Source organism: Arachis stenosperma, chromosome 2, assembly GCF_014773155.1.
Source record: "Arachis stenosperma cultivar V10309 chromosome 2, arast.V10309.gnm1.PFL2, whole genome shotgun sequence".
Lineage (NCBI taxonomy): Eukaryota > Viridiplantae > Streptophyta > Magnoliopsida > Fabales > Fabaceae > Arachis > Arachis stenosperma.
Window position 1 is genome coordinate 31,308,108 of NC_080378.1, and position 27,010 is coordinate 31,335,117.

General features: G+C 37.5%; 1 protein-coding gene and 1 non-coding gene across 2 annotated transcripts; one reads left to right on the plus strand and one right to left on the minus strand.

Annotated features, from left to right (window-relative positions):
- The first annotated feature begins 6,365 nt into the window (after window positions 1-6,365).
- Window positions 6,366-6,948, plus strand: LOC130962766 (uncharacterized). The gene is made up of 2 exons (XM_057888933.1): window positions 6,366-6,402; window positions 6,590-6,948. The coding sequence occupies exons 1-2, from the start codon at window positions 6,366-6,368 to the stop codon at window positions 6,946-6,948; spliced, it is 396 nt and encodes a 131-aa protein (XP_057744916.1).
- Window positions 6,949-12,559: 5,611 nt separating this feature from the next.
- LOC130964220 (small nucleolar RNA R71) lies at window positions 12,560-12,663 on the minus strand. Its single transcript, XR_009080322.1, has one exon. It is a non-coding gene; the product is annotated as a small nucleolar RNA R71 (small nucleolar RNA).
- Between the last annotated feature and the right edge of the window lie 14,347 nt (window positions 12,664-27,010).

The following is a 27,010-nucleotide window of genomic DNA, read 5'->3' on the forward strand; positions in this document are numbered from 1 at the left end:
TGAATCCATCACCTCTCTTAAATGAAAAATGTTCTTAATTGAAAAAGATAGGAATTGCATGAATTTTGAATTTTATAACAGTTTAATTATATTGATGTGGTGGCAATACTTTTGTTTTCTGAATGTATGCTTAAACAGTGCATATGTATTTTGAATTTGTGGTTCATGAATGTTGGCTCTTGAAAGAATGATGAAAAAGGAGACATGTTACTGAGGATCTGAAAAATCATTAAAATGATTCTTGAAGCAAGAAAAAGTAGTGATTCAAAAAAAAAACGAAAAAAAAAGAAAGGAAAAAAGAAAGAAAAAGAAAGGAATAAAGTTGTGATCCAAGGAAAAAAGAGTGTGCTTAAGAACCCTGGACACCTCTAGTTGGGGACTCTAGCAAAGTTGAGTCACAATCTAAAAAGGTTCACCCAATTATGTGTCTGTGGCATGTATGTATCCGGTGGTAATACTGGAAGACAGAGTGCTTTGGGCCACAGCCAAGACTCAATAAGTAGCTGTGTTCAAGAATCATCATACTTAGCTAGGAGAATCAATAACACTATCTGGATTCTGAGTTCCTAAAGAAGCCAATCATTCTGAATTTCAAAGGATAGAGTGAGATGCCAAAACTATTCAGAGGCAAAAAGCTAAAAACCCCGCTCATCTAATTAATACTGATCTTCATAGATGTTTTTGGAATTCATTGCATATTCTCTTCTTTTTTATCTTATTTGATTTTCAGTTGCTTGAGGACAAGCAACAATTTAAGTTTGGTGTTGTGATGAGCGGATAATTTGTACGCTTTTTGGCATTGTTTTTAGTATGTTTTTAGTATATTTGGTTGAGTTTTTAGTATATTTTTATTAGTTTTTAGTTAAAATTCACTTTTTTGGACTTTACTATGAGTTTGTGTTTTTTTCTGTGATTTCAGGTATTTTCTGGCTGAAATTGAGGGACCTGAGCAAAAATCTGATTCAGAGACTGAAAAGGACTGCAGATGCTGTTGGATTCTGACCTCCCTGCACTCGAAGTGGATTTTCTGGAGCTACAGAAGCCCAATTGGCGCGCTCTCAACGGCGTTGGAAAGTAGACATCCTGGGCTTTCCAGCAATATATGATAGTCCATACTTTGCCCAAGATTTGATGGCCCAAACCGGCGTTCAAAGTCACCCTCAGAATTCCCAGCGTTAAACGCCGGAACTGGCACCTAAGTGGGAGTTAAACGCCCAAACTGGCACAAAAGCTGGCGTTTAACTCCAAGAAGAGTCTCTACACGAAAATGCTTCAATGCTCAGCCCAAGCACACACCAAGTGGGCCCGGAAGTGGATTTTTATGTCATTTACTCATCTCTGTACACCCTAGGCTACTAGTTCTCTATATATAGGACCTTTTACTATTGTATTTTCATCTTCTGATCTTTGGAATCGTTTGATCTTTAGATCTTTTGATCACTTTGGGAGGCTGGCCATTCGGCCATGCCTAGACCTTGTTCTTATGTATTTTTAACGGTGGAGTTTCTACACACCATAGATTAAGGTGTGGAGCTCTGCTGTACCTCGAGTATTAATGCAATTACTATTGTTCTTCTATTCAATTCCGCTTGTTCTCGTTCCAAGATATCACTTGTTCTTCAACTTGATGAATGTGATGATCCGTGACACTCATCATCATTCTCACCTATGAACGTGTGACTGACAACCACCTCCGTTCTACCTTAGATTGGGTGAATATCTCTTGGATTCCTGATACACGATGCATGGTTGATCGCCTGACAACCGAGCGCTCGCCTGACAAACGAGCCAGCCATTCCGTGAGATCAGAGTCTTCGTGGTATAGGCAAGAACTGATGGCGGCATTCAAGAGAATCCGGAAGGTCTAACCTTGTCTGTGGTATTCTGAGTAGGATTCAATGATTGAATGACTGTGACGTGCTTCAAACTCCTGAGGGCGGGGCGTTAGTGACAGACGCAAAAGAATCACTGGATTCTATTCCGGCCTAATTGAGAACCGACAGATGGATAGTCGTGCCGTGACAGGGTGCGTTGAACATTTCCACTGAGAGGATGGGAGGTAGCCACTGACAACGGTGAAACCCTTGCATAAGCTTGCCATGGAAAGGAGTAAGAAGGATTGGATGAAGACAGTAGGAAAGCAGAGAGACGGAAGGGACAAAGCATCTTCATACGCTTATCTGAAGCTCTCACCAATGATATACATAAGTATCTCTATCTTTATCTTTATGTTTCATTCATCATCTATACCCATTTGAGTCTGCCTGACTAAGATTTACAAGGTGACCATAGCTTGCTTCATACCAACAATCTCTGTGGGATCGACCCTTACTCGCGTAAGGTTTATTACTTGGACGACCCAGTACACTTTCTGGTTAGTTGCGCGAAGTTGTAGTGATCACAATTTCGTGCACCAAAGTGCATTGGGTCGTCCAAGTAATAAACCTTACGCGAGTAAGGGTCGATCCCATGGAGATTGTTGGTATGAAGCAAGCTATGGTCACCTTGTAAATCTCAGTCAGGAAAATTCAAATGGTCATGAATGATATATGAATAAAGCATAAAGATAGAGATACTTATGTAATTCATTGGTGAGAACTTCAGATAAGCGTATGGAGATGCTTTGTCCCTTCCGTCTCTTTGCTTTCCTACTGTCTTCATCCAATCTTTCTTACTCCTTTCCATGGCAAGCTGTATGTTGGGCATCACCGTTGTCAGTGGCTACAGTCCCGTCCTCTCAGTGAAAATGTTCAACGCACCCTGTCACGGCACGGCTAATCATCTGTCGGTTCTCAATCAGGTTGGAATAGAATCCATTGATTCTTTTGCGTCTGTCACTAACGCCCAGCCTTCAGGAGTTTGAAGCTCGTCACAATCATTCAATCATTGAATCCTACTCAGAATACCACAGACAAGGTTTAGACCTTTCGGATTCTCTTGAATGCCGCCATCAATTCTAGCTTATACCACGAAGATCCCGATTAAAGAATCCAAGAGATATCCACTCAATCTAAGGTAGAACGGAGGTGGTTGTCAGGCACACGTTCATAGGTGAGAATGATGATGAGTGTCACAGATCATCACATTCATCAAGTTGAGTAACAAGTGATATCTTAGAACAAGAACAAGCTGAATTGAATAGAAGAACAATAGTAATTGCATTAATACTCGAGGTACAGCAGAGCTCCACACCTTAATCTATGGTGTGTAGAAACTCCACCGTTGAAAATACATAAGAACAAGGTCTAGGCATGGCCATGAGGCCAGCCTCCCAATGATTTAAGAACTAGACGTCCAAAGATGAAAATACAATAGCAAAAGGTTCTATTTGTAGATAACTAGTAGCCTAGGGTTTACAGAAATGAGTAAATGACATAAAAATCTACTTCCGGGCCCACTTGGTGTGTGCTTGGGTTGAGAATTGAAGCATTTTCATGTAGAGACTTCTCTTGGAGTTAAACGCCAACTTTTGTGCCAGTTTGGGCGTTTAACTCCCATTCTTGTGCCAGTTCCGGCGTTTAACGCCGGGCATTCTTGAGCTGATTTGGAACGCCGGTTTGGGCCATCAAATCTCGGGCAAAGTATGGACTATTATACATTGCTGGAAAGCCCAGAATGTCTACTTTCCAACGCCGTTGAGAGCACGTCAATTGGGCTTCTGTAGCTCCAGAAAATCCACTTTGAGTGCAGGGAGGTCAGAATCCAACAGCATCTGCAGTCCTTTTCAGTCTCTGAATAAGATTTTTGCTCAGGTCCTTCAATTTCAGCCAGAAAATACCTGAAATCACAGAAAAACACACAAACTCATAGTAAAGTCCAGAAAAGTGAATTTTAACTAAAAACTAATAAAAATATACTAAAAACTAACTAAAACATACTAAAAACATACTAAAAATAATGTCAAAAAGCGTATAAATTATCCACTCATCAGAGCTCGTCGCAGAAAAAAAGAGACTAGTGCCAGCACTATTTTTCCTGGTAAGAACTCGCAACTACTGCTGCTCTTGCTCTGTGCTGCTCTCTTTTGCTCTCTGTTTTGTGGCTATTTATGGTGACTTTCTGTCCTCTAAAGCTGCTGTCGTTGAAGTCTAAGCCAACCTCTCCCTGCCCGCAATCCGTTCTACCTAGCATCCACGACCATTGTTTTCACTTTGTCAGGAGTCCAATTCCTACTAATTACGTCAAAAGTAAGGTAATGAATTTATTTTAAAAAATTACAGTTTCTAATATATGAATGTTCAAAAAGTGCATGAGTTGGTTGTGGCTGTGGTTTTGCAACGTTATTTGACATAGGGTCAAGTATCGATGCTTGTATGTTGTGTTTGAGGTCATTGTTGTTGCCTCAGAAATGGTGCGAAGCTGTGGTTGTAGTGAGCCGTGAGGAAAAAGGGGCGTTGACGCGTTTAGTTATGGGTTCGACTATTCGAGGTAGGAGAGTTTTTTTAAATTCATTTTACTTTCAAAAGTTGTTACAAGTCGATACTAATGCAAAAAGTATATTTTTGTGATTGAAAAAAATTTCATGCCCTAAGCTGTTCAAGCTGTGATGTTGATGGTTTGATGAACCAAAAGGGATTAAGAGAGGAAGAAAAATAAGTTCTTCTCATTTTAAAAAGAATGAAAAATTCTTTAAAAAATATTTGTTGAGTTATTACACTTTATATACTATGTACTCCCACTAAAGAAACACAAGAAGTAAGCCTACATCTACTATTGATAAAAAAATAATCTAGGTAATTCCGTCACACAAGCTAGAATTGTATAAATCTTACAATCCTAGCTTGGAAACATTAGTAAGAAAAGGACTCGATGGCAGAGCTTTAGTAAGAAAATTAGCAAGTTGGTCTTTAGAACGAACTGACATAAGATGAATGAGATTAGACAAATACTTTTTACGAATAATGTGACAGTCCACTTCAATGTGTTTAGTTCTTTCATGAAAGATGGGATTATTGGCAATGTGAATGGCTGACTGGTTGTCACAGAATAAAGTGATAGACTTTTGAAGCGGCAAACTAATAAAATTCATTAAGAAAGATAACCAACTAGCTTCACAAGTGGCAATAGCAAAAGACCTATAGTAAGCTTCTACAAAGGACTTAGCAACGGTGGTTTCCTTCTTACTCTTCCAGCTAATGAGAGAGTTCCCTAGCACGAAGAAATAATCGGAAATGGAATGACGAGTATCGGCACAGGTAGCCCAATCAGCATCGGCAAATCCGGTGAGATACAAATTAGAAGGAAAGGACAAGAATAGACTAGTTGCAGGCCTGCCTTTTAAATATCGGAGTATGCAGAAAGCAGCCTGTAGGTGAGAATTTGTCATCCAAAAATTGCTTGATGGAATTGATTTTGCCAATGTCATTCCTAGTTAAAATCAAGTAATCAACATATATTAGAATGACAGTGAAGTTTTTGGATTGTTTCTTGATGAAGAGGGAATGATTATAAAAAAACTGCTTATAACCAGCATCAACAAGAGTCTGAGTGAGCTTAATGTTCCATTGTCTGCTTGTTTGCTTAAGCCCATATAGAGACTTTTGCAATTTACAAACCAAACCTGGTTGTGACACAGCCAAACCGGGTAGTATCTTCATATAAACTTCCTTGTCCCAATTTCCATGAAGGAAGGTAGTATTGACATCTAGCTGTTTCAAATGCCATTTCTTTGCAGCTGCTGTTACTTATTATAAATTAATTTGCATCATTAGAATCTTCATGAAGAGTGTCAAAGTTAAAATGGTCAAAGAGTTAAAAAAGCAAAGTTTGAGTTGAATACAATAATCATCAATTTGCTAGATTTTGCTAGAAGCCAACATATTGGAAGTTTGAAGTTTTTTCAAGAATATTCAAGAGAATAGCACAACTACAACATGCTACAACATTGAAAAAATTCAAAATAAAATTGAATTGAAATAAGAAACCAAGCAACCTAAATTAGAAGATTATGGAAACTATATGAATGCAAGTTGTGTTTTTAACACAAGTTGAAGGAAGATTCATGAAGCCAACTCATGAAATGATAGTCATTACAAAATTGATTTGTGGTTCATAAATTATTATTTTAGTAGGAAGTATTGTCTATATAAAGGCACATATGCCTTGTGTATTGTGTGTATTCCATAAATGAAATGAATATATTTCTTTGAAATATTAGAAATTCTCTCTTTTTTTATGAGTGTTGGTGAGTTTGATAGATTGAAAATATGATAGTGTTAGTTATGAGAATGAGTGATCTTGGGACCAATTAAGTGTGTGTATTATACTTATATTTAGTATCAGAGCTGGTTAATCCAGCACCTGGTGTTTAAAAGTTTGTGAAGTGTGGAAGAGTTATCACATAGCTGTTGATTCATAGAGTCGGTATGACAAACACTTTTAATATTGTGTGGTCCGGCCCAAGTAAGATGGGAAACTTGATTATATTTATTGGGAGACTTTGATGTCTACCCATTTGAAGGTGCAGAACCTGTGAAATTTCATTGAACTGGGTTTGCAAGAAGGAGTGATGCTACCCAACAGAGGAGAGATCAATTGGCGCTATCTCAAATTCATCAAGATGTAGATTATACTGTGTTTGAAAAAATAGCAAATGCCAAAAGTGCAAAAGAAACATGGAACACATTGAAGCTGTCATATAAAGGCGTAGACAAATCTCAGAAAGCAAAGTTACAGTCTTTGGGAAGAGAATATGAAAGGTACGAGATGTCTAGCTCAGAAACTGTTGAGCAATATTTTACTCGTGTTACAGATCTTGTCAATAAGATGAGAGTCTGTGGAGAAGATATGACCGATAGCAAAGTGGTGGAGAAAATTCCTCGCACCATACCGATGAAGTATGACCATGTGGTGACTACGATACTAGAGTCCCACGATATGGACACCATGACGATTGCAGAGTTGCAGGGAACCATGGAAAGCCACATCAGCAGAATACTAGAGAAGTAAAAAAAATCAACCGAGGAAGCCCTGAAAAGTCGAGTGAATTTAAACAATGTTGTAGAATCAAGCCGTACACAAGAAAAACGAGGTCGTGGTTTTAATTTTCAAAGTAGAGGCAGAGAAAGTTTCATAGGAAGAGGTCGTGGCAATTACTACTAAGGAAGTTACAATAATTTTATACCACCTAATCAAGAAAGAGGTGGAACGAATTTCAGGCCTGTCAACCGAGGAAGAGGTCACGGCAATTTTTATCAAGAAAGAACCAATTTCAAATGCTTTGATTATGGAAAGTATAGACACAAAGCAGCAGATTGTAGATTCAAAATGGTGAATAACAATCAAGCACACGTTGTAGAAAATCAGCATCAAAATACTAATGATAATTCAGATACTTAAACTTTATTTTTTACAAGTAATTCATGTGCTGAAGATGAAAATATATGGTACTTGGATAATGCTTGTAGTAATCATATGTCTGGTAGAAAGGAGTTATTTTCTTCATTAAATAATTCAGTCAAACTATTATTGAAGTTTGGTAATAGTGCAAAGATCCCTATTGAAGAAAAATGGCACATACCAATTAGAATGAAGGATGGTTCTATGAGTTATATTTCTGATGTTTTCTATGCTCCTGAACATGATTACAATTTACTACGTATGAGGCAATTATCTGAGAAGGGATATAAGATAATAACTTATCGTTGATATTGCACTGTATTTGACAACAATGGAAAGTTCATAGATAAATCAAAGATGACTTCAAACAGAATGTTTCCATTAAAAATTCAATATGTTGTTAATCCCTCTTGCATGAGTTTTGTGATACTTGATGAAAACTGGCTGTGTGATAAATCCATATTTGATGATATATTTTGATTTGATTTGAGTGGATTTCATCACTTAAACCCACAGTTATTCATGTAAATAGCATACTTTTGTGTTCTCTCCCTTAATTGAGCTTAATTGTGAAAACATGCTATTTTGTGCTTATTTTAATCACTTTTATCCCAGTTTTATCCCATTCGATACCTTGATGGTTTGATGAGTGATTTCAGGTGTAATAGATTGGAATGGCTTGATAAGAGTGGAAAGAAAAGCATGAAATTGGGAGAAAATATGAAGAAAACAAAGGAGAAGCACACATTGGAGTGTGCGTGCGCACAACCTGCTATGCGTACGCACTAGAACCACAAAGCCATGTGTGTGTACGCACGACCTCCTGTGCGTGCACATAAGAAGAAAATTAGCAAGCGTTCATACGCACACGTCTGTGCGTACGCACAAGTCCCAACATGTGACTCACTTATTAGAAATCGCTGGGGGAAATTTCTGGGCCTCCAGAGCCCAGTTTTGGGACCTTCTGAAGCTGATTCTTGCTATATCAAAGAAGGCCTCACTTCATGTGAAGGGGGAGAGAGAAATTAGGGTTAGTTTAGCATTATGTAGGTTATTTTCTAGAGAGAGAAGCTTCCCATTCTCTCTAGAAATTAGGGTTCTTAGTTTACTTTCTTTGTAATTTTCCTTTTTAATTCTTGTTTTAATCTAGTTTTTTTTTCTACCTTTCTTTGTTCTCTTATCTTAATTTCTTTGTTAATATGTTAATTTCTCATTTCAGTTGTCTTTTATGTTTATACATACTCTTGTCATTTTAATTTACATTTAATGCAATTTATGTTTTATGTCTCTTTATTGTCTAATTGAGTTGTTATCTTACTTTACTTGTGATGAGCGGATAATTTATACGCTTTTTGGCATTGTTTTTAGGTAGTTTTTAATAAGTTTAAGCTACTTTTAGGGATGTTTTCCTTAGTTTTTATGTTAAATTCACATTTCTGGACTTTACTATGAGTTTGTGTGTTTTTCTGTGATTTCAGGTAAATTCTGACTGAAATTGAGGGATTTGAGCAAAACTCTGAAAAAGGCTGACAAAAGGACTGCTGATGCTGTTGGATTCTGACCTCCCTGCACTCGAAATGGATTTTCTGGAGCTACAGAACTCCAAATGGCGCGCTCTCAACAGCGTTGGAAAGTAGACATCCAGGGCTTTCCAGCAATATATAATAGTCCATGCTTTATTCGAAAAATGACGACGTAACTTGGCGTTAAACGCCAAGTTCATGCTGCTGTCTGGAGTTAAACGCCAAAAAAACGTCATGATCCGGAGTTGAACGCCCAAAACACGTCATAACTCAAAGTTCAACGCCAAGAAATGCCTCAGCTCGTGGATTGATCAAGCTCAGCCCAAGCACACACCAAGTGGGCCCCGGAAGTGGATTTATGCATCAATTACTTACTCATGTAAACCCTAGTAGCTAGTCTAGTATATATAGGACATTTATCTATTGTATTAGACATCTTTGGTCTCAGTTTTGTTTTATTCTTCATCTTAGGAGATCATTGATCACGGTTTAGGGGGCTGGCCATTCGGCCATGCCTGACCCTCTTTTACTTATGTATTTTCAACGGTGGAGTTTCTGCACACCATAGATTAAGGGTGTGGAGCTCTGCTGTACCTCAAGTATTAATGAAGTTCTATTTTCTTTTATTCGGTCTCTATCTTATTCTTATTCCAAGATATTCATTCGTACCCAAGAACATGATGAATGTGATGAGTTAGATAACCCTCATTATCATTCTCACTTATGAACGCGCGTGATTGACAACCACTTCCGTTCTACATGCAACACAAGCTTGAATGTATATCTCTTAGATTCCCCAACAGAATCTTCGTGGTATAAGCTAGATGGATGGCGGCATTTATGAGGATCCGGAAAGTCCAACCTTGTCTGTGGTGTTCCGAGTAGGATCCTGGGAATCCGGAAAGTCTACCTTGTCTGTGGTGTCCGAGTAGGATTCCGGTAATGAATGACTGTGACGTGCTTCAAACTTGTAACCTGCTGGGCGTAGTGACAACGCAAAAGAATCAATGGATTCTATTCCAGTAGGGGAGGGAACCAACCGGTGATTGGCCGTACTGTGACAGAGTGCGTGAGCATTAGCTTTCACTGCGAGGATGGGATGTAGCCATCAACCATGGGTGATGCCTCCAGACTGGTTAGCTGTGCGAGTGACATCCGCATAGGATATTTCTCCGAGAGGATTGAAAGTAGCCACAGTTGATGGTGAACCCCTATACAAAGCTTGCCATGGAAAGGAGTAAGAAGGATTGAGTAGAAGGAATAGGAGAGCAGGCGTCCGAGAGCTCTACAGCATCTCCATTCCGCTTATCTGAAATTCCTACCAATGAATCTACATAAGTATTTCTATCCCTTTTATTATGTATTTTCTTTTTATTTTATACTTTCAAACCCATAAACCTTTAATCCTCCTGACTGAGATCTACAAGGTGACCATAGCTTGCTTCATACCAACAATCTCTGTGGATTCGACCCTTACTCACGTAAGGTTATTACTTGGACGACCCAGTACACTTGCTGGTTAGTTGAACGGAGTTGTGAAGAAAATAAACAGTGCCATAAGAGTATACATCCTTTATAAACAAATAACAAGTGATCACAATTTCGTCCACCAAGTTTTTGGCGCCGTTGCCGGGGATTGTTCGAGTATGGACAACTGACGGTTCATCTTGTTGCTCAGATTAGGTAATTTTCTTTTCAAAAATCTTTTTCAAAATTTTTCTTTTTATTTTTCGTGTTTTTAAACTTTATTTTCGAAAAATAATAATAAAAATCCAAAAAAAATTAGAAAATCATAAAAACCAGAAATATTTTGTGTTCTTGTTTGAGTCTTGAGTTAATTTTTAAGTTTGGTGTCAATTGCATGCTTTTAAAGTTTTTCTTGCATTTTTTCGAAAATTCATGCATTCATAGTGTTCTTCATGATCTTCAAGTTGTTCTTGATAAGTCCTCTTGTTTGATCTTGATGATTTCTTGTTTTGTGTTGTTTGTTGTTTTTCATGTGCATTTTTGCATTCATATTTTCCATGCATTAAAAATTTCTAAGTTTGGTGTCTTGCATGATTTCTTTGCATTAAAAATTTTTCAAAATTATGTTCTTGATGTTCATCATGATCTTCAAAGTGTTCTTGGTGTTCATCTTGACATTCATAGCATTCTTGCATGCATCTTGTGTCTTGATCTAAAATTTTCATGTTTTGGGTCATTTTTGTGTTTTTCTTTAAAAATTTAAAAATCAAAAATATCTTTTCCTTATTTCCCTCCAAAAATTTCGAAATTTTGGGTTGACTTGGTCAAATATTTTCAAAATTAGTTGTTTCTTACAAGTCAAGTCAAAATTTCAATTTTAAAAATCTTATCTTTTCAAAATCTTTTTCAAAAATCATATCTTTTTCATTTTTTTTTCCTATTTTTCGAAAATTTCAAAGATCTTTTTCAAATTATTTTCAAAATCTTTTTCTTATCTTTATATGTAATTTTCGAAAATTCACTAATAATTAATGTGATTGGTTCAAAAATTTGAAGTTTGTTACTTTCTTGTTAAGAAAGGTTTAATTTTTAAATTCTAGAATCTTATCTTGTAGTTTCTTGTTAGTGAAGTAAATAATTTCAGAAATTTTTAAATTAAATCTTTTTTATATTTTATTTTATCTTTTTCAAAAATTTTTTATCATTTTTCAAAATTTTGATTTTAAAATATCTTATCTAACTTCCTATCTTCTTATCTTTTTCAAAATTCGATTTCAAATCTTTTTCAATCAACTAACTAACTTTTTGTTTGCTTCTTATCTTTTTCAAAACCACCTAACTACTTCTCTCTCTTCTATTTTCGAAAATATCTCCCTCCTTTTTCAAAAATTCTTTTTAATTAATTAATTGTTTCATGTTTTAATTTTAATTACATTTTGTCTTTGATTTTCGAAAATTACTAACCATCTTTTCAAATTTATTTTCGAATTCTTCCTTCTCTTCTCCTCTTCTATTTAATTAATTAATTACTAACACTTCTCTTCACCTCTCTTCCTCCATAAATCCGAAACCTTCCATCCCCATTCTTCTACCCCTTTCTTCTTCTACTAACATAAGGGAATCTCTATACTGTGACATAGAGGATTCCTCTTTCTATTCTTGTTCTCTTCTCTTTTTATATGAGCAGGAACAGGGATAAAGGCACTCTTGTTGAAATTGATCCAGAACCTGAAAGGACTCTGAAGAGAAAATTAAAAGAAGCCAAATTACAACAATCCAAAAACATCTTTAAGAGAAACAACCTTTCAGAAATTTTCGAACAAGAGAAGGACATGGCAGAAGAAAATAATAATAATAATGCAAGGAGAATGCTTGGTGACTTCACCAAGCCAACATCCAAGTTTGATGGAAGAAGCATCTCCATTCCTGCCATTGGAGCCAATAATTTTGAGCTTAAGCCTCAACTAGTTGCTTTAATGCAACAAAACTGCAAGTTTTATGGACTTCCATCTGAAGATCCCTATCAGTTTTTAACTGAGTTCTTGCAGATCTGTGACACTGTAAAGACAAATGGAGTTAATCCTGAAGTCTACAGACTCTTGCTTTTCCCTTTTGCTGTAAGAGACAGAGCTAGAGTATGGTTGGATTCACAACCCAAGGATAGCCTGGACTCATGGGATAAGCTTGTCACTGCATTCTTAGATAAGTTCTTTCCTCCTCAAAAGCTGAGCAAGCTGAGAGTGGATGTTCAAACCTTCAAACAAAAAGATGGTGAATCCCTCTATGAAGCTTGGGAAAGATACAAGCAGTTGACCAAGAGATGTCCATCTGACATGTTCTCAGAATGGACCATATTAGATATATTCTATTATGGTCTCTCTGAATTTTCGAAAATGTCATTGGACCATTCTGCAGGTGGATCTATTCACCTGAAGAAAACGCCTGAAGAGGCTCAAGAACTCATTGACATGGTTGCAAACAACCAGTTCATGTACACTTCTGAGAGGAATTCCGTGAATAATGGGGTACCTCAGAAGAAAGGAGTTCTTGAAATTGATGCTCTGAATGCCATATTGGCTCAGAACAAAGTGTTGACTCAACAGGTCAACATGATCTCTCAAAATCTGAATGGATTGCAACACGCATCCAACAGTACTAGAGAGGCAGCTTCTGAAGAAGCTTATGATCCTGAGAACCCTGCCATGGCAGAGGTTAATTACATGGGTGAACCTTATGGAAACACCTATAACTCATCATGGAGAAATCATCCAAATTTCTCATGGAAGGATCAACAAAAACCTCAATAAGGTTTTAACAATGGTGGACGCAACAGGCTGAATAATAGTAAGCCATATCCATCATCTTCTCAGCAACAGACAGAGAATTCTGAACAAAACACTTCTAATTTAGCCAATATAGTCTCTGATCTGTCAAAAGCCACTTTCAGTTTCATGAATGAAACCAGATCCTCCATTAGAAATTTAGAGGCACAAGTGGGCCAGCTGAGTAAGAAAGTCATTGACACTCCTCCCAGTACTCTCCCAAGTAATACAGAAGAAAATCCAAAAGGAGAGTGCAAGGCCATTGATTTAATCAAAGTGGCCGAATGCACCAAGGAGGAAGAGGACGAAAATCCCAGTGAGGAAGACCTCCTGGGACGTTCCTCAAGCAAGAAGGAGTTTCCTATTAAGGATCCTGAGGAATATGAGGCTCATCTAGGGACCATAGAGATTCCTTTAAATCTCCTTCTGCCATTCATGAGCTCTGAAGAATATTCATCCTCTGAAGAGGATGAAGATGTGACTGGAGAGCAAGCTGCTCTATATTTAGGAGCTATCATGAAGCTGAATGCCAAGCTGTTTGGTAATGAGACCTGGGAAAGTGAACCTCCCTTGCTCCTTAGTGAACTAGATACTTGGATTCAGAGAACTCTACCTCAAAAGAAACAAGATCCTGGCAAGTTTCTAATACCTTGTACCATTGGCACCATGAGCTTTGAAAAAGCTCTATGTGATCTTGGGTCAGGAATAAATCTAATGCCACTCTCTGTCATGGAGAAGCTGGGAATCATTGAGGTACAACCTGCCTTGTTCTCATTACAATTGGCAGATAAGTCCATAAGACAAGCCTATGGAATAGTGGAGGACGTGCTAGTAAAGGTTGAAGGCCTTTACATCCCTACTGATTTCATAATCCTAGACACTAGGAAGGAAGATGATGAATGCATCATCCTAGGAAGACCTTTCCTAGCCACAGCAGGAGCTGTGATAGATGTCAACAGAGGTGAGTTAGTCCTTCAATTGAATGGGGACTACCTTGTGTTTCAGGCACATGGCCATCCCTCTGTGACAAAAGAGAGTAAGCATGAAGAGCTTCTCTCAGTTCAGAGTCAAGAAGAGCCCACACAGTCAAACTCTAAGTTTGGTGTTGTGAGGCCACAACCAAACTATAAGTTTGGTGTTCAAACCCCATATCCAAACTCTAAGTTTGGTGTTGGGAATACCACACTTAAGTTGACCTGATCACCTTGTGGCTCCAAGAGAGCCACTGTCAAGCTATTGACATTAAAGAAGCGCTTGTTAGGAGGTAACCCAATTTTATTTATCTAATTTTATTTTATTTTGTTATTTTTATGTTTAATTAGGTACATGATCATGAGAAGTCACGAAAAAATCAAAAAAATTAAAAACAGAGTCAAAAACAGAAGAAAAAAATTTTCACCCTGGAGGCAGCACGGGCTGGCGTTCAACGCCCAGAAGGTGCATCTGGCCGGCGTTCAACGCCAGAACAGAGCACCATTCTGGCGCTGAACGCCCAAAACAAGCTACATCCTGGCGTTTAACGCCAGAATGCGCACACAGAGGACAATCTGGCGCTGAACGCCAGAAACAAGCTTGAAACTGGCGTTCAACGCCAGAAACAAGCATTACATGGGCGTTTAACGCCCAGAACATGCACCAATGGGCGTTTGAACGCCAGAATGATGCATGAAGGCATTTTACATGCCTATTTGGTGCAATGATGGAATTCCTTGACACCTCAGGATCTGTGGACCCCCACAGGATCACCTCAAGGATCTGTGAACCTCACAGGATCCCCACATACCTCGCCCTATCTCTCTATATTCATGGTCATCCCTTCTGTTTTTCATTCACCACTCACCCTTTCCCATAAACCCCACTCTTCAAAATTCTTTCCCACCCAATCCCACCCATATAGCCAAATCCATCTCCCCTCACTCTCCTCCATTTTCTTCTTCTTCTACTTTTCTTTTCTTTCTTGCTCGAGGGCGAGCAATATTTTAAGTTTGGTGTGGTAAAAGCATAGCTTTTTTTTTTGCTTTTCCATTACCATTAATGGCACCTAAAGCCAGAGAAACCTCAAAGGGAAGACAAAAAGCTTCCACCTCTGAGTCTTGGGAGATGGAATAACTCATGTAAGCTGGAATAGCTCAGTTGGTTAGAACATGTGGCTGCAAATCAAGAGATCCCTGAGATACCTCAGGGGATAAGTTGTCCTCCACACAATTATTGGAAGCAACTAAGGGTGGAACATCATGAGCACTCCATCATTCTCCAAGAAATAAGAGAAGATCAAAGAGCAATGAGGGAGGAGCAACAAAGGCAAGGAAGAGATATAGAGGAGCTCAAAGAGCACCATTGGACCTTCAAGAAGGCACCACCCTCACTCAGGTGGATTCATTCCTTGTTCTTTATTTCCTTCCGTTTTTCGATTTTTAGTATTGTGTTTATCTATGTTTTGTGTCTTTCTTTCATGATCATTAGTGTGTAACCATGCCTTAAAGCTATGAAATAAAATCCATTAGTCCTTCACCTCTCTTAAAAGAAAAATGTTTTAATTCAAAAGAACAAGAAGTACATAATTTTCGAAATTATTATTGAATTTAATTTAATTATATTGATGTGGTGACATTAATTTTTGTTTTCTGAATGAATGATTGAACAGTGCATATGTCTTTTGATATTGTTGTTTATGAGTGTTAAAATTGTTGGCTCTTGAAAGAATGATGAACAAAGAGAAATGTTATTGATGATCTGAAAAACATCATGAAATTGATTCTTGAAGCAAGAAAAAGCAGTGAAAAAAAAAAAAGTGGCGAAAATTTTAAGAAGCAAGGATCCAAGGCTTTGAGCATTAATGGATAGGAGGGCCCAAGGAAATTAAAATCCAGGCCTAAGCGGCTAACCCAAGCTGTCCCTAACCATGTGCTTGTGTCATGAAGGTCCAAGTGAAAAGCTTGAGACTGAGTGGTTAAAGTCGTGATCCAAAGCAAAAGAGTGTGCTTAAGAGCTCTGGACACCACTAACTGGGGACTTTAGCAAAGCTGAGTCACAATCTGAAAAGGTTCACCCAGTTATGTGTCTGTGGCATTTGTGTATCCGGTGGTAATACTGGAAGACAAAGTGCTTAGGGCCACAGCCAAGACTCATAAGTAGCTGTGTTCAAGAATCAACATGCTTAACTAGGAAAGTCAATAACACTATCTGAAATTCTAAGTTCCTAAAGAAGCCAACCACTCTGAACTTCAAAGGAAAAAGTGAGATGCCAAAACTGTTCAGAAGCAAAAAGCTACAAGTCCCGCTCATGTAATTAAATTAATATTCATTGATATTTTGGACTTTATAGTATATTCTCTTCTTTTTATCCTATTTGATTTTCAGTTGCTTGGGGACAAGCAACAATTTAAGTTTGGTGTTGTGATGAGCGGATAATTTATACGCTTTTTGGCATTGTTTTTAGGTAGTTTTTAATAAGTTTAAGCTACTTTTAGGGATGTTTTCCTTAGTTTTTATGTTAAATTCACATTTCTGGACTTTACTATGAGTTTGTGTGTTTTTCTGTGATTTCAGGTAAATTCTGACTGAAATTGAGGGATTTGAGCAAAACTCTGAAAAAGGCTGACAAAAGGACTGCTGATGCTGTTGGATTCTGACCTCCCTGCACTCGAAATGGATTTTCTGGAGCTACAGAACTCCAAATGGCGCGCTCTCAACGGCGTTAGAAAGTAGACATCCAGGGCTTTCCAGCAATATATAATAGTCCATGCTTTATTCGAAAAATGACGACGTAACTTGGCGTTAAACGCCAAGTTCATGCTGCTGTCTGGAGTTAAACGCCAAAAAAACGTCATGATCCGGAGTTGAACGCCCAAAACACGTCATAACTCAAAGTTCAACGCCAAGAAATGCCTCAGCTCGTGGATTGATCAAGCTCAGCCCAAGCACACACCAAGTGGGCCCCGGAAGTGGATTTATGCATCAATTACTTACTCATGTAAACCCTAGTAGCTAGTCTAGTATATATAGGACATTTATCTATTGTATTAGACATCTTTGGTCTCAGTTTTGTTTTATTCTTCATCTTAGGAGATCATTGATCACGGTTTAGGGGGCTGGCCATTCGGCCATGCCTGACCCTCTTTTACTTATGTATTTTCAACGGTGGAGTTTCTGCACACCATAGATTAAGGGTGTGGAGCTCTGCTGTACCTCAAGTATTAATGAAGTTCTATTTTCTTTTATTCGGTCTCTATCTTATTCTTATTCCAAGATATTCATTCGTACCCAAGAACATGATGAATGTGATGAGTTAGATAACCCTCATTATCATTCTCACTTATGAACGCGCGTGATTGACAACCACTTCCGTTCTACATGCAACACAAGCTTGAATGTATATCTCTTAGATTCCTCAACAGAATCTTCGTGGTATAAGCTAGATGGATGGCGGCATTTATGAGGATCCGGAAAGTCCAACCTTGTCTGTGGTGTTCCGAGTAGGATCCTGGGAATCCGGAAAGTCTACCTTGTCTGTGGTGTCCGAGTAGGATTCCGGTAATGAATGACTGTGACGTGCTTCAAACTTGTAACCTGCTGGGCGTAGTGACAACGCAAAAGAATCAATGGATTCTATTCCAGTAGGGGAGGGAACCAACCGGTGATTGGCCGTACTGTGACAGAGTGCGTGAGCATTAGCTTTCACTGCGAGGATGGGATGTAGCCATCAACCATGGGTGATGCCTCCAGACTGGTTAGCTGTGCGAGTGACATCCGCATAGGATATTTCCCCGAGAGGATTGAAAGTAGCCACAGTTGATGGTGAACCCCTATACAAAGCTTGCTATGGAAAGGAGTAAGAAGGATTGAGTAGAAGGAATAGGAGAGCAGGCGTCCGAGAGCTCTACAGCATCTCCATTCCGCTTATCTGAAATTCCTACCAATGAATCTACATAAGTATTTCTATCCCTTTTATTATGTATTTTCTTTTTATTTTATACTTTCAAACCCATAAACCTTTAATCCTCCTGACTGAGATCTACAAGGTGACCATAGCTTGCTTCATACCAACAATCTCTGTGGATTCGACCCTTACTCACGTAAGGTTATTACTTGGACGACCCAGTACACTTGCTGGTTAGTTGAACGGAGTTGTGAAGAAAATAAACAGTGCCATAAGAGTATACATCCTTTATAAACAAATAACAAGTGATCACAATTTCGTCCACCAACTTGCTTTTGGTAGTTGTAGTTTTTATTATTCCTTGTTATTTTATCATGCTTTATTTTCATGCCTCCCAAGTGTTTGATAAAATGCTTAAATTGGTTTTAGCCTAGTTTTTTTCTCGCTCTTGGTTGAGAGATTGTGTGGTTTAGGTGAACTTGAGTGGTGGATGTCCATTTCACATTGTGTGAGGATTGTTAATTAATTTGGTTTCCCTTGACTCTAAGTGACCAATAAATAGTGTTGACTTAGGACTTAAGGATTGAGATTAATTATGCCTAGTTGACTTATCCTCGATGTAGGGTTGACTAATTAGGATTAATCCACACACAATTACCATGTTTGTGGTCCACAACTATGATAACAAGCCTTAACTACCCAATTCTCACCAAGAGCCCTTTTTACAATCTAATTTCCATTTTCATTGCTTTAATTGCTTTCTCATTTGATTACTTGCATGCCTATTTACTTTCTTGCCTTTTTATTCTCTTGCCATTTACACTTCTTGCCTCTCTTGCCAATCGATCTCCCTTGTTCCCTCATAGCCAATGATGACACTTAATTGCAACTCCTAGGGAAGACGACCCGAGGTTTGATTACTTTCGATTATTTTAATTTGAATTTAACATTTGATCAAGAGAATTCATTGTTGGTTTGGACTATGCTACTAACGAATTGATTCTTGTTTTAATTGATTCCAAACTATACAATAAAACTCTCTTATCACTGTGGCATATGCGGTTTAGACATTTTGATTTTTCTGGCTTGAACTACCTGTCAAGAAAAGAACTTGTTTCTGGTCTACCACGGGTTTATATTCCCAATTTTTTTTATGAGATTTGTCAACTAGAAAAGAAGCACATAGATCCATTCCCTACAAGAAATTCATGGAGATTTAGAAGATTACTTGAAATTATACGTTCAGATCTCTGTTCTGTAGAAATTTCAAGTAACGGTGGTAGTAGGTACTTTATCATTTTATTGATGATTTTAGTAGATATTTATGGGTATACTTTCTGAAGAAAAAATCAGAAGCATGTGATGTCTTTAAGATATTCAAGGCATTTGTCGAAAAACAAAGTGGTTGTAAAATCGAAATTCTCAGAACAGATAGAGGAACAGAATATCTTGCGTGTTCAGATTACTTTAAGCAACACAGAATTCAACACCAACTAACAACTAGATATACTTCTCAACAAAATGGAGTTGTAGAAAGAAAGAATAGAACCATTATGGATATGGTCAGATGCATGCTCAAGTAAAAACAAATGCCTAAATAATTTTGGGCAAAAGCAGTCGAAACATCAGTTCATATTTTAAACAGGTGTCCAACAAAGAGTGTTTAAGATAAAACTCCAGAGGAAGCTTGGAGTAGAAAACGGCCTTCCATCCATCATTTCAGAGTCTTTGGGTGTATAGCTTATGCCTACGTACCAGATCAATAAAGGAAGAAGTTAGTTGACAAAGGCAAGAAGTGTATCTTTATGGGCTATAGCACAGACTGAAAAGCATACAAGCTATATAATCCAGAAACAAAGAAAGTAATCATCAGTAGAGATGTGATGTTTGACGAGAAAGGCATGTGGGACTGGGATACAAAGATAGAAAACAGCTAATTATAATTTCAAATACATGTGATGATGAAGAAGAAAGATAACTGGACACAACTGAACAACCAGAATCATCTAGAAGACCTCAAAGAGAATGGAGACTACCTGATAGATTAGCAGATTATGAAGTTGGCAATGACAACGATCTATTTTCAAATTGTGATCCGTTGAACTTTGAAGAAGCCTCTGAAGACAACAAATTGGAAGCAAGCAATGGATGATGAGATTCATGCTATTGAGAAGAATGACACATGGGAGCTGACAGATTTGCTAGCAAATAAGAAGCCGATTGGAGTAAAGTGGGTTTACAAAACTAAGTACAAATCCAACGGTGAAGTTGATTGTTTCAAAGCAAGATTAGTTGCTAAGGGATACAAACAAAAGCCAAGCATCAATTATTTTGAAGTATTTACTTCTGTTGCTAGATTAGATAGTATTCGTATGATTATTTCACTATCGGCTCAAAATAAGTGAAAGATACATCAAATGGATATTAAGTCTGCATTTCTAAATGGCACTTTAGAAGAAGAAGTGTATGTTGAGCAACCTACAGGATATAAAGTTCTTGGAGAAGAAGATAAAGTTTAAATGTTGAAGAAAGCTTTGTACAGGTTAAAGCAAGCACCAAGATCATGGTACAAGAAGATTGCTTCTTATTTCACTCAGAATGGTTTCAAAAGATGTCCATTTAAGCATACGCTTTATATCAAGTTCGTTGAACCTGGAGATATCTTGATCGTGTGTCTTTATGTTGATGATTTAATCTTTACTAAAAACAATTTGAAGATAATTGTAGAATTTAGGGAGGCTATGATAAAGCACTATGAAATGATGGATATGAACTTGATGTCTTATTTTCTTGGCATCGAAGTTCTTCTAAAAGATGATAGAATTTTCATTTCTCAAAGAAAATATGCAAATGATATTTTGAAGAAATTTCAGATAGAACATTCAAAGCCAGTTTCTACTCCAGTCAAAGAGAAGTTCAAGTTGTTGAGAAAAGATAAAGGAAGAACAACAAATTCTACATATTACAAAAGCTTGATTGGAAGTTTGAGGTACTTAACTACAACCAGATTAGATATTATGTTTGGAGTTGGTTTGCTTAGCAAATTTATAGAGGAACCTTGTACCAACCATTTGCAAGCAGCAAAACGGATTCTTCGATATATCAAAGGTACTTTAAATGATGGTATTTATTATGAAAATACTAATGAAGTGAATCTTGTTGATTACACTAACAGTGATTGGGCTGGAGATATAGAAACAAGAAAAAGTACTTCAAAATTTGCATTTCATCTTGGTTCTAGTGCAATTTCATGGTCATCAAAGAAACAACCAGTAGTAGCTCTTTCTACAGCAGAAGTAGAATATATAGACGTAGCAAGTTGTGCAACACAAGCAGTTTGGCTAAGAAGAATTCTTGAGGAATTGAATGAGAAACAAAGTACTCCAACAACAATATTTTGCGATAACAAGTTTGCTATTGCACTTTACAAAAATCCAGTATTCCATGGAAGATCAAAGCATATTGATATTCAGGTTCATATAATCAGAGAGTTGGTAAATGAAAAAAAGTTGAGATCGACTATTGTCCTACAGAGGACTAAGTTGCAGCTATCTATACAAAACCGTTAAAGACAGAGTTATTTACAAGTTGAAAAAGATGCTTGGAATAATTAATTCTGTAAGCTTGATTTAAGAGAGGCAATGTTATTCATTATAAATCAATTTACATCATTAGAATCGTCGTGAAGAGTGTTGAAGTCAAAATGGTCAAAGAGTTAAAGAAGCAAAGTTTAAGTTGAATACAATAATCATTAATTTGTTAGATTTTGGTAGAAGCTAACATGTTGAAAGTTTGAAGATTTTTCAAGAATATTCAAGAGAGTAGTACAACTACAACATGCTACAACATTGAAGAAATTCAAAATCAAATTGAATTGAAATTGGAAACCAAGCAACCTAAATTAGAAGATTATGAAAACTACGTGAATGCAAGTTGTGTTTCTAGCACAAGTTGAAGGAATATTCATGAAGCCAACTCATGAAATGGTGGTCATTAAAAAATTGATTTGTGATTCATAAATTATTATTTTAGTAGGAAGCGTTGCCTATATAAAGGCACATATGCCTTGTGTATTGTGTGTGTTCTATAAATGAAATGAATAAGTTTCTTTGAAATATTAGAAATTCTCTCCTTATTATTATGAGTGTTGGTGAGTTTGAGAGATTGAAAATATGATAGTGTTACTTATGAGAATGAGCGATCTTGGGACCAATTAAGTGTGGGTATTATACTTACAGCTGCTAATGCTAACATTACTCGTAGAGTAGTCATTTTGACAACTGGACTAAAAGTACCACCGTAATCCACTCCTTGCACTTGAGTGAATCCTTTTACAACTAGCCTTGTTTTGTGCCTTTTTATGGTGCCATCGAGATTGAATTTTACCCGAAAAATCCATTTACAACCCACAGCCTTCTTGCCTTTTGGGAGTTTAGTGAGACACCAAGTTCTGTTCTGATCTAGAGCTATCAATTTAACTTGTATTTCTTTTCTCCAACATTCATGTGCAGCCACTTTCTCATAAGTGCTAGGTTCTTATTTGAGGTGATGGCTACAGAAAGGGACTTATATTTTGGGGTTAGTTTATCACATGACAAGTGTTGTGAGATAGGATATAAAGAGTTAGAGTTGACAAAGTTGCTAGAGTGAGCTGCGTGGGTTATCATACAATGGTAGTCCTTCAAATAAGCAGGTGATTTCTTGAATCTTTCATATTTTCTAGTGATGCAGTCATGTGTGATGTCGTAGTTTTGTGATGCAGGTGCATTGTTAGTGTGTGGTAATTGGTGCAATGGTGTATGAAGAATTTGGTGAGTGCATTGAACTTGAGAAATGTTCATTTAAATCTGTGAGTGTAGTATGTATGGGTGATTGCAAATGATGTGTGAATGGTGTATCATATTGAAAAAGATCAATGTATTGTGGAGTAAGGGTGGGTACTGCAAGAATGTCAGTGCTAGTGGAATGTGAAAATGGAACATGAGTTTCATAGAAAGTTACATTTCTAGATATAAAAATTTCTTTTAATTTTAAATCAATAAGTTGAAAATCCTTTGTTCCTAATTTAAAACCAAGAAAAGTTGTTTTCCTGGTTCCTGGGTCTAATTTTATTCTTGAATTTGTTAATGTGAAGGCATATGCAAGAGAGCCAAATACTCTTAAATATAAAAGGTTAGGTAAGTTACCATACAAAACCTTATATAGACTAGCATTATCCAATTTAGTGCTGGGCAGCGTATTAATTTGGTGAATAGCGTGAGTAACTACGTATTACCAAAAATAATTTGGAATTCCTTATTGAAATAACAGTGCTCTAACAACACCTAAAATGTGCTGGTGTGTTCACTCTACAATCTCATTTTGCTCTGGTATTTCTACACAAGGAGTTTGGTGTAAAATGCCAGTTGATGCAAAAACAAAAGATTTTAGAGTGAATTCTAGCCCATTGTCAGTCCTTATTCTGGCTGATATTGAGGAGCTTTGGCAAAGTCTGATTTAGAAGCAAGGAAAGCGTAGTAGATGCTGTCAGATTCTGACCTTCATGCACTCAAACGAACATTTCTGGAGCTACAAAAGTCCAAATAACGTTTTCTCAATGGAATTGGAAAGATAACTTCTAGAGCTTTCCAGAAATATATAATGGTATATACTTTTTCTTGAAGGCGCCTGCCCATATTAGGCATTGAACGCCAAGGAACTACCCCGTGGCTGGCGTTCAACGCCCCAAGGAGACAAGCCAGCATTGAACGCCCAAGAACCACCCCCTTTGGGGTGTTCAACGACCACCAAGAAGAAAGGCAGCGCCAATCACAACTTAATGGGCGTTCAATGCCCATTCCTCAAAGTTGGACGCCAAGCTCAGTCCAAGTACTCAACCAAAGTGGTTCCAAGGATGGATTTTCGCACCTCTAGTCTAGTCTGTCTTACTTTTTGTACTTCTTAGTTATTAGATTAGTATTTAAAGGGGAAGATCACTGGTGCACGAATTTGCAATCCGTACAACTAACCAGCAAGTGCACTGGGTCGTCCAAGTAATACCTTACGTGAGTAAGGGTCGATCCCACGGAGATTATTGGTTTGAAGCAAGCTATGTTTATTTTATTAATCTTAGTCAGGATACCAATAGAGTTCTTTAGCCTCGTATAAAGTAAAAAGGGCATAAAATAAATAGTTGTTACTTGTTATGCAGTAATGGGGAATATGTTGGAGTTTTGGAGATGCTTTGTCCTCTGAATTTCTGCAATGTAATATTCAACTCAATTGTTTGTAAAGCCCATCTACGGCAAGCTGTATGTAGGGTGTCACCATTGTCAGTGGCTACATCCCATCCTCTCAGTGAAAACGGTCCAGATGCTCTGTCACAGCACGGCTAATCAGCTGTTGGTTCTCGATCATGTTGGAATAGGACTCATTGATCCTTTTGCGTTTGTCATCACGCCCAGCAATCGCGAGTTTGAAGCTCGTTACAGCCATTCGATCCTTGAATCCTACTTGGAATACCACAGACAAGGTTTAGACCTTCCGGATTCTCAAGAGTGGCCGCCATCAATTCTAGCTTATACCGCGGAGATTCTGATTAAGGAATCTAAGAGAAGCTCATTCAGTCTGATGTAGAACGGAGGTGTTTGTCAGGCATACGTTCATAGATTGAGGGAGGTGATGAGTATCACGGATCATCACCTCCTTCATAATTAAGCGCGAATAAACATCTTAGATCGGAACACACACACGTTTGAGTGAAATAGAAACAATTGCATTAATTCATCGAGACGCTGCAGAGCTCCTCACCCCCAACAATGGAGTTTACAGACTCATGCCGTCAAATTGTATAAAGTTCAGATCTAAAAATGTCATGAGGTCCAAAATCAGTCTCTAAAAGTTGTTTAAATAGTAAACTAGTAACCTAGGTTTACAGAAAATGAGTAAACAAAGATAATTGGTGCAGAAATCCACTTCTGGGGCCCACTTGGTGTGTGCTGGGGCTGAGACTAAAGCTATCCACGAGCTGAGGCTTTTCTTGGAGTTGAACTCCAAGTTATAACGTGTTTTGGGCGTTCAACTCCGGATCATGACGTGTTTCTAGCGTTTAACTCCAGACAGCAGCATATACTTGGCGTTCAACGCCAAGTTACGTCGTCTATCTTCGCGCAAAGTATGGACTATTATATATTGCTAGAAAGCCCTGGATGTCTACTTTCCAACGCTGTTAAGAGCGCGCCAATTGGACTCCTATAGCTCCAGAAAATCCATTTCGAGTGCAGGGAGGTCAAAATCCAACAGCATCAGCAGTCCTTTTTCAGCCTAACTCAGATTTTTGCTCAGCTCCCTCAATTTCAGTCAGAAAATACCTGAAATCACAAAAAAACACACAAACTCATAGTAAAGTCCAGAAATATGATTTTTGCCTAAAAACCAATAATATTCTACTAAAAACTAATTAAAACATGCTAAAATCTACATGAAATTACCCCTAAAAAGCGTATAAAATATCCGTTCATCACAACACCAAACTTAAACTGTTGCTTGCCCCCAAGCAACTAGATGAATAAAAGAGGATAAAAAGAAATCAAGAAGCAATAATATCTCAGAGTTTTAAGTGAAGCTCAGATTCTAATTAGATGAGCGGGGCTAGTAGCTTTTTACTTCCAAACAATTTTGGCATCTCACTTTATCCTTTGAAATTCAGAATAATTGGCATCCATAGGAACTCAAAATTCAGATAATATTATTGATTTTCCTAGTTAAGTATGTTGATTCTTGAACACAGCTACTTTTATGAGTCTTGGCCGTGGCCCTAAGCACTTTGTTTTCCAGTATTACCACCGGATACATAAATGCCACAGACACATGACTGGGTGAACCTTTTCAGATTGTGACTCAGCTTTGCTAGAGTCCCCAGTGAGAGGTGTCCAGAGCTCTTAAGCACACTCCTTTGCTTTGGATCACGACTTTAACCACTCAGTCTCAAGCTTTTCACTTGGACCTGCATGCCACAAGCACATGGTTAGGGACAGCTTGATTTAGCCGCTTAGGCCTAGAACTACTTCCTTGGGCCCTCCTATCCACTGATGCTCAAAGCCTTGGATCCTCTTCTTAATCCAATGATCTCTTGTAAAAAATTTTTTTTCATTGCTTTTTCTTGCTTCAAGAATCAAATTCATAATTTTTCAGATCATCAATAGTATTTTTCGTGTTCCTCATTCTTTCAGGAGCCAATATTCATAAAATTCAAGATAAAAATTGTGCACTGTTCAAGCATTCATTCAGAGAACAAAAAGTATTTCCACCACATATAGTTAATTATGATTTTTATTATTAAAAACTCGAAAAAATAAATTGCTTCTTTATTCTAATTATCTACTATTTTATTCATGCCTGATGATGATGAGAAAAATAAATTATAACTTAATTAGAAATAAAATCAGAATAGATATACTAATTACTACTACTACAACTATATATATATATATATATATATATATCTCCTAAGGTAAATTTCTATAATAACACTATCACAGAGTTAAAGCTAAAATTAGAACTCAACAACCTGTGTTTTGAGAAGTAGATGTTCCTCTAATCTGTGGGGTGCTTTTCAAGGATTAATTTCTGGCGCTTCAGCTCCCTTAGATCACGCCCTTGCTCTTCTTGTTCCTTAAACAGTTTGCAAAGCATGCTACTTTGATGGTTCTGTTCTTCCTTTATTTGGTCCATAGCTTCTTGCAATTTGGAGATAGATGCTTCAATATGTTCCCAATATTCGAATTGAGGAAGTTCTGGGAGGACTTCCTGTGCTCTCCTCTTGATTGGATCATCCTGCAGCTGTTGTCTATCCATTGATATTCTAGTGATTGGCCTTTCAATTGAGATATACTCTGTTATTCCCATCTTCACTCCGGCATCTCTGCAGAGCATAGAAATTAGGCTTGGATAGGCCAATCTGGCATCCTTGGAATTCCTGTTTGCTATTTTGTATAGTTCAC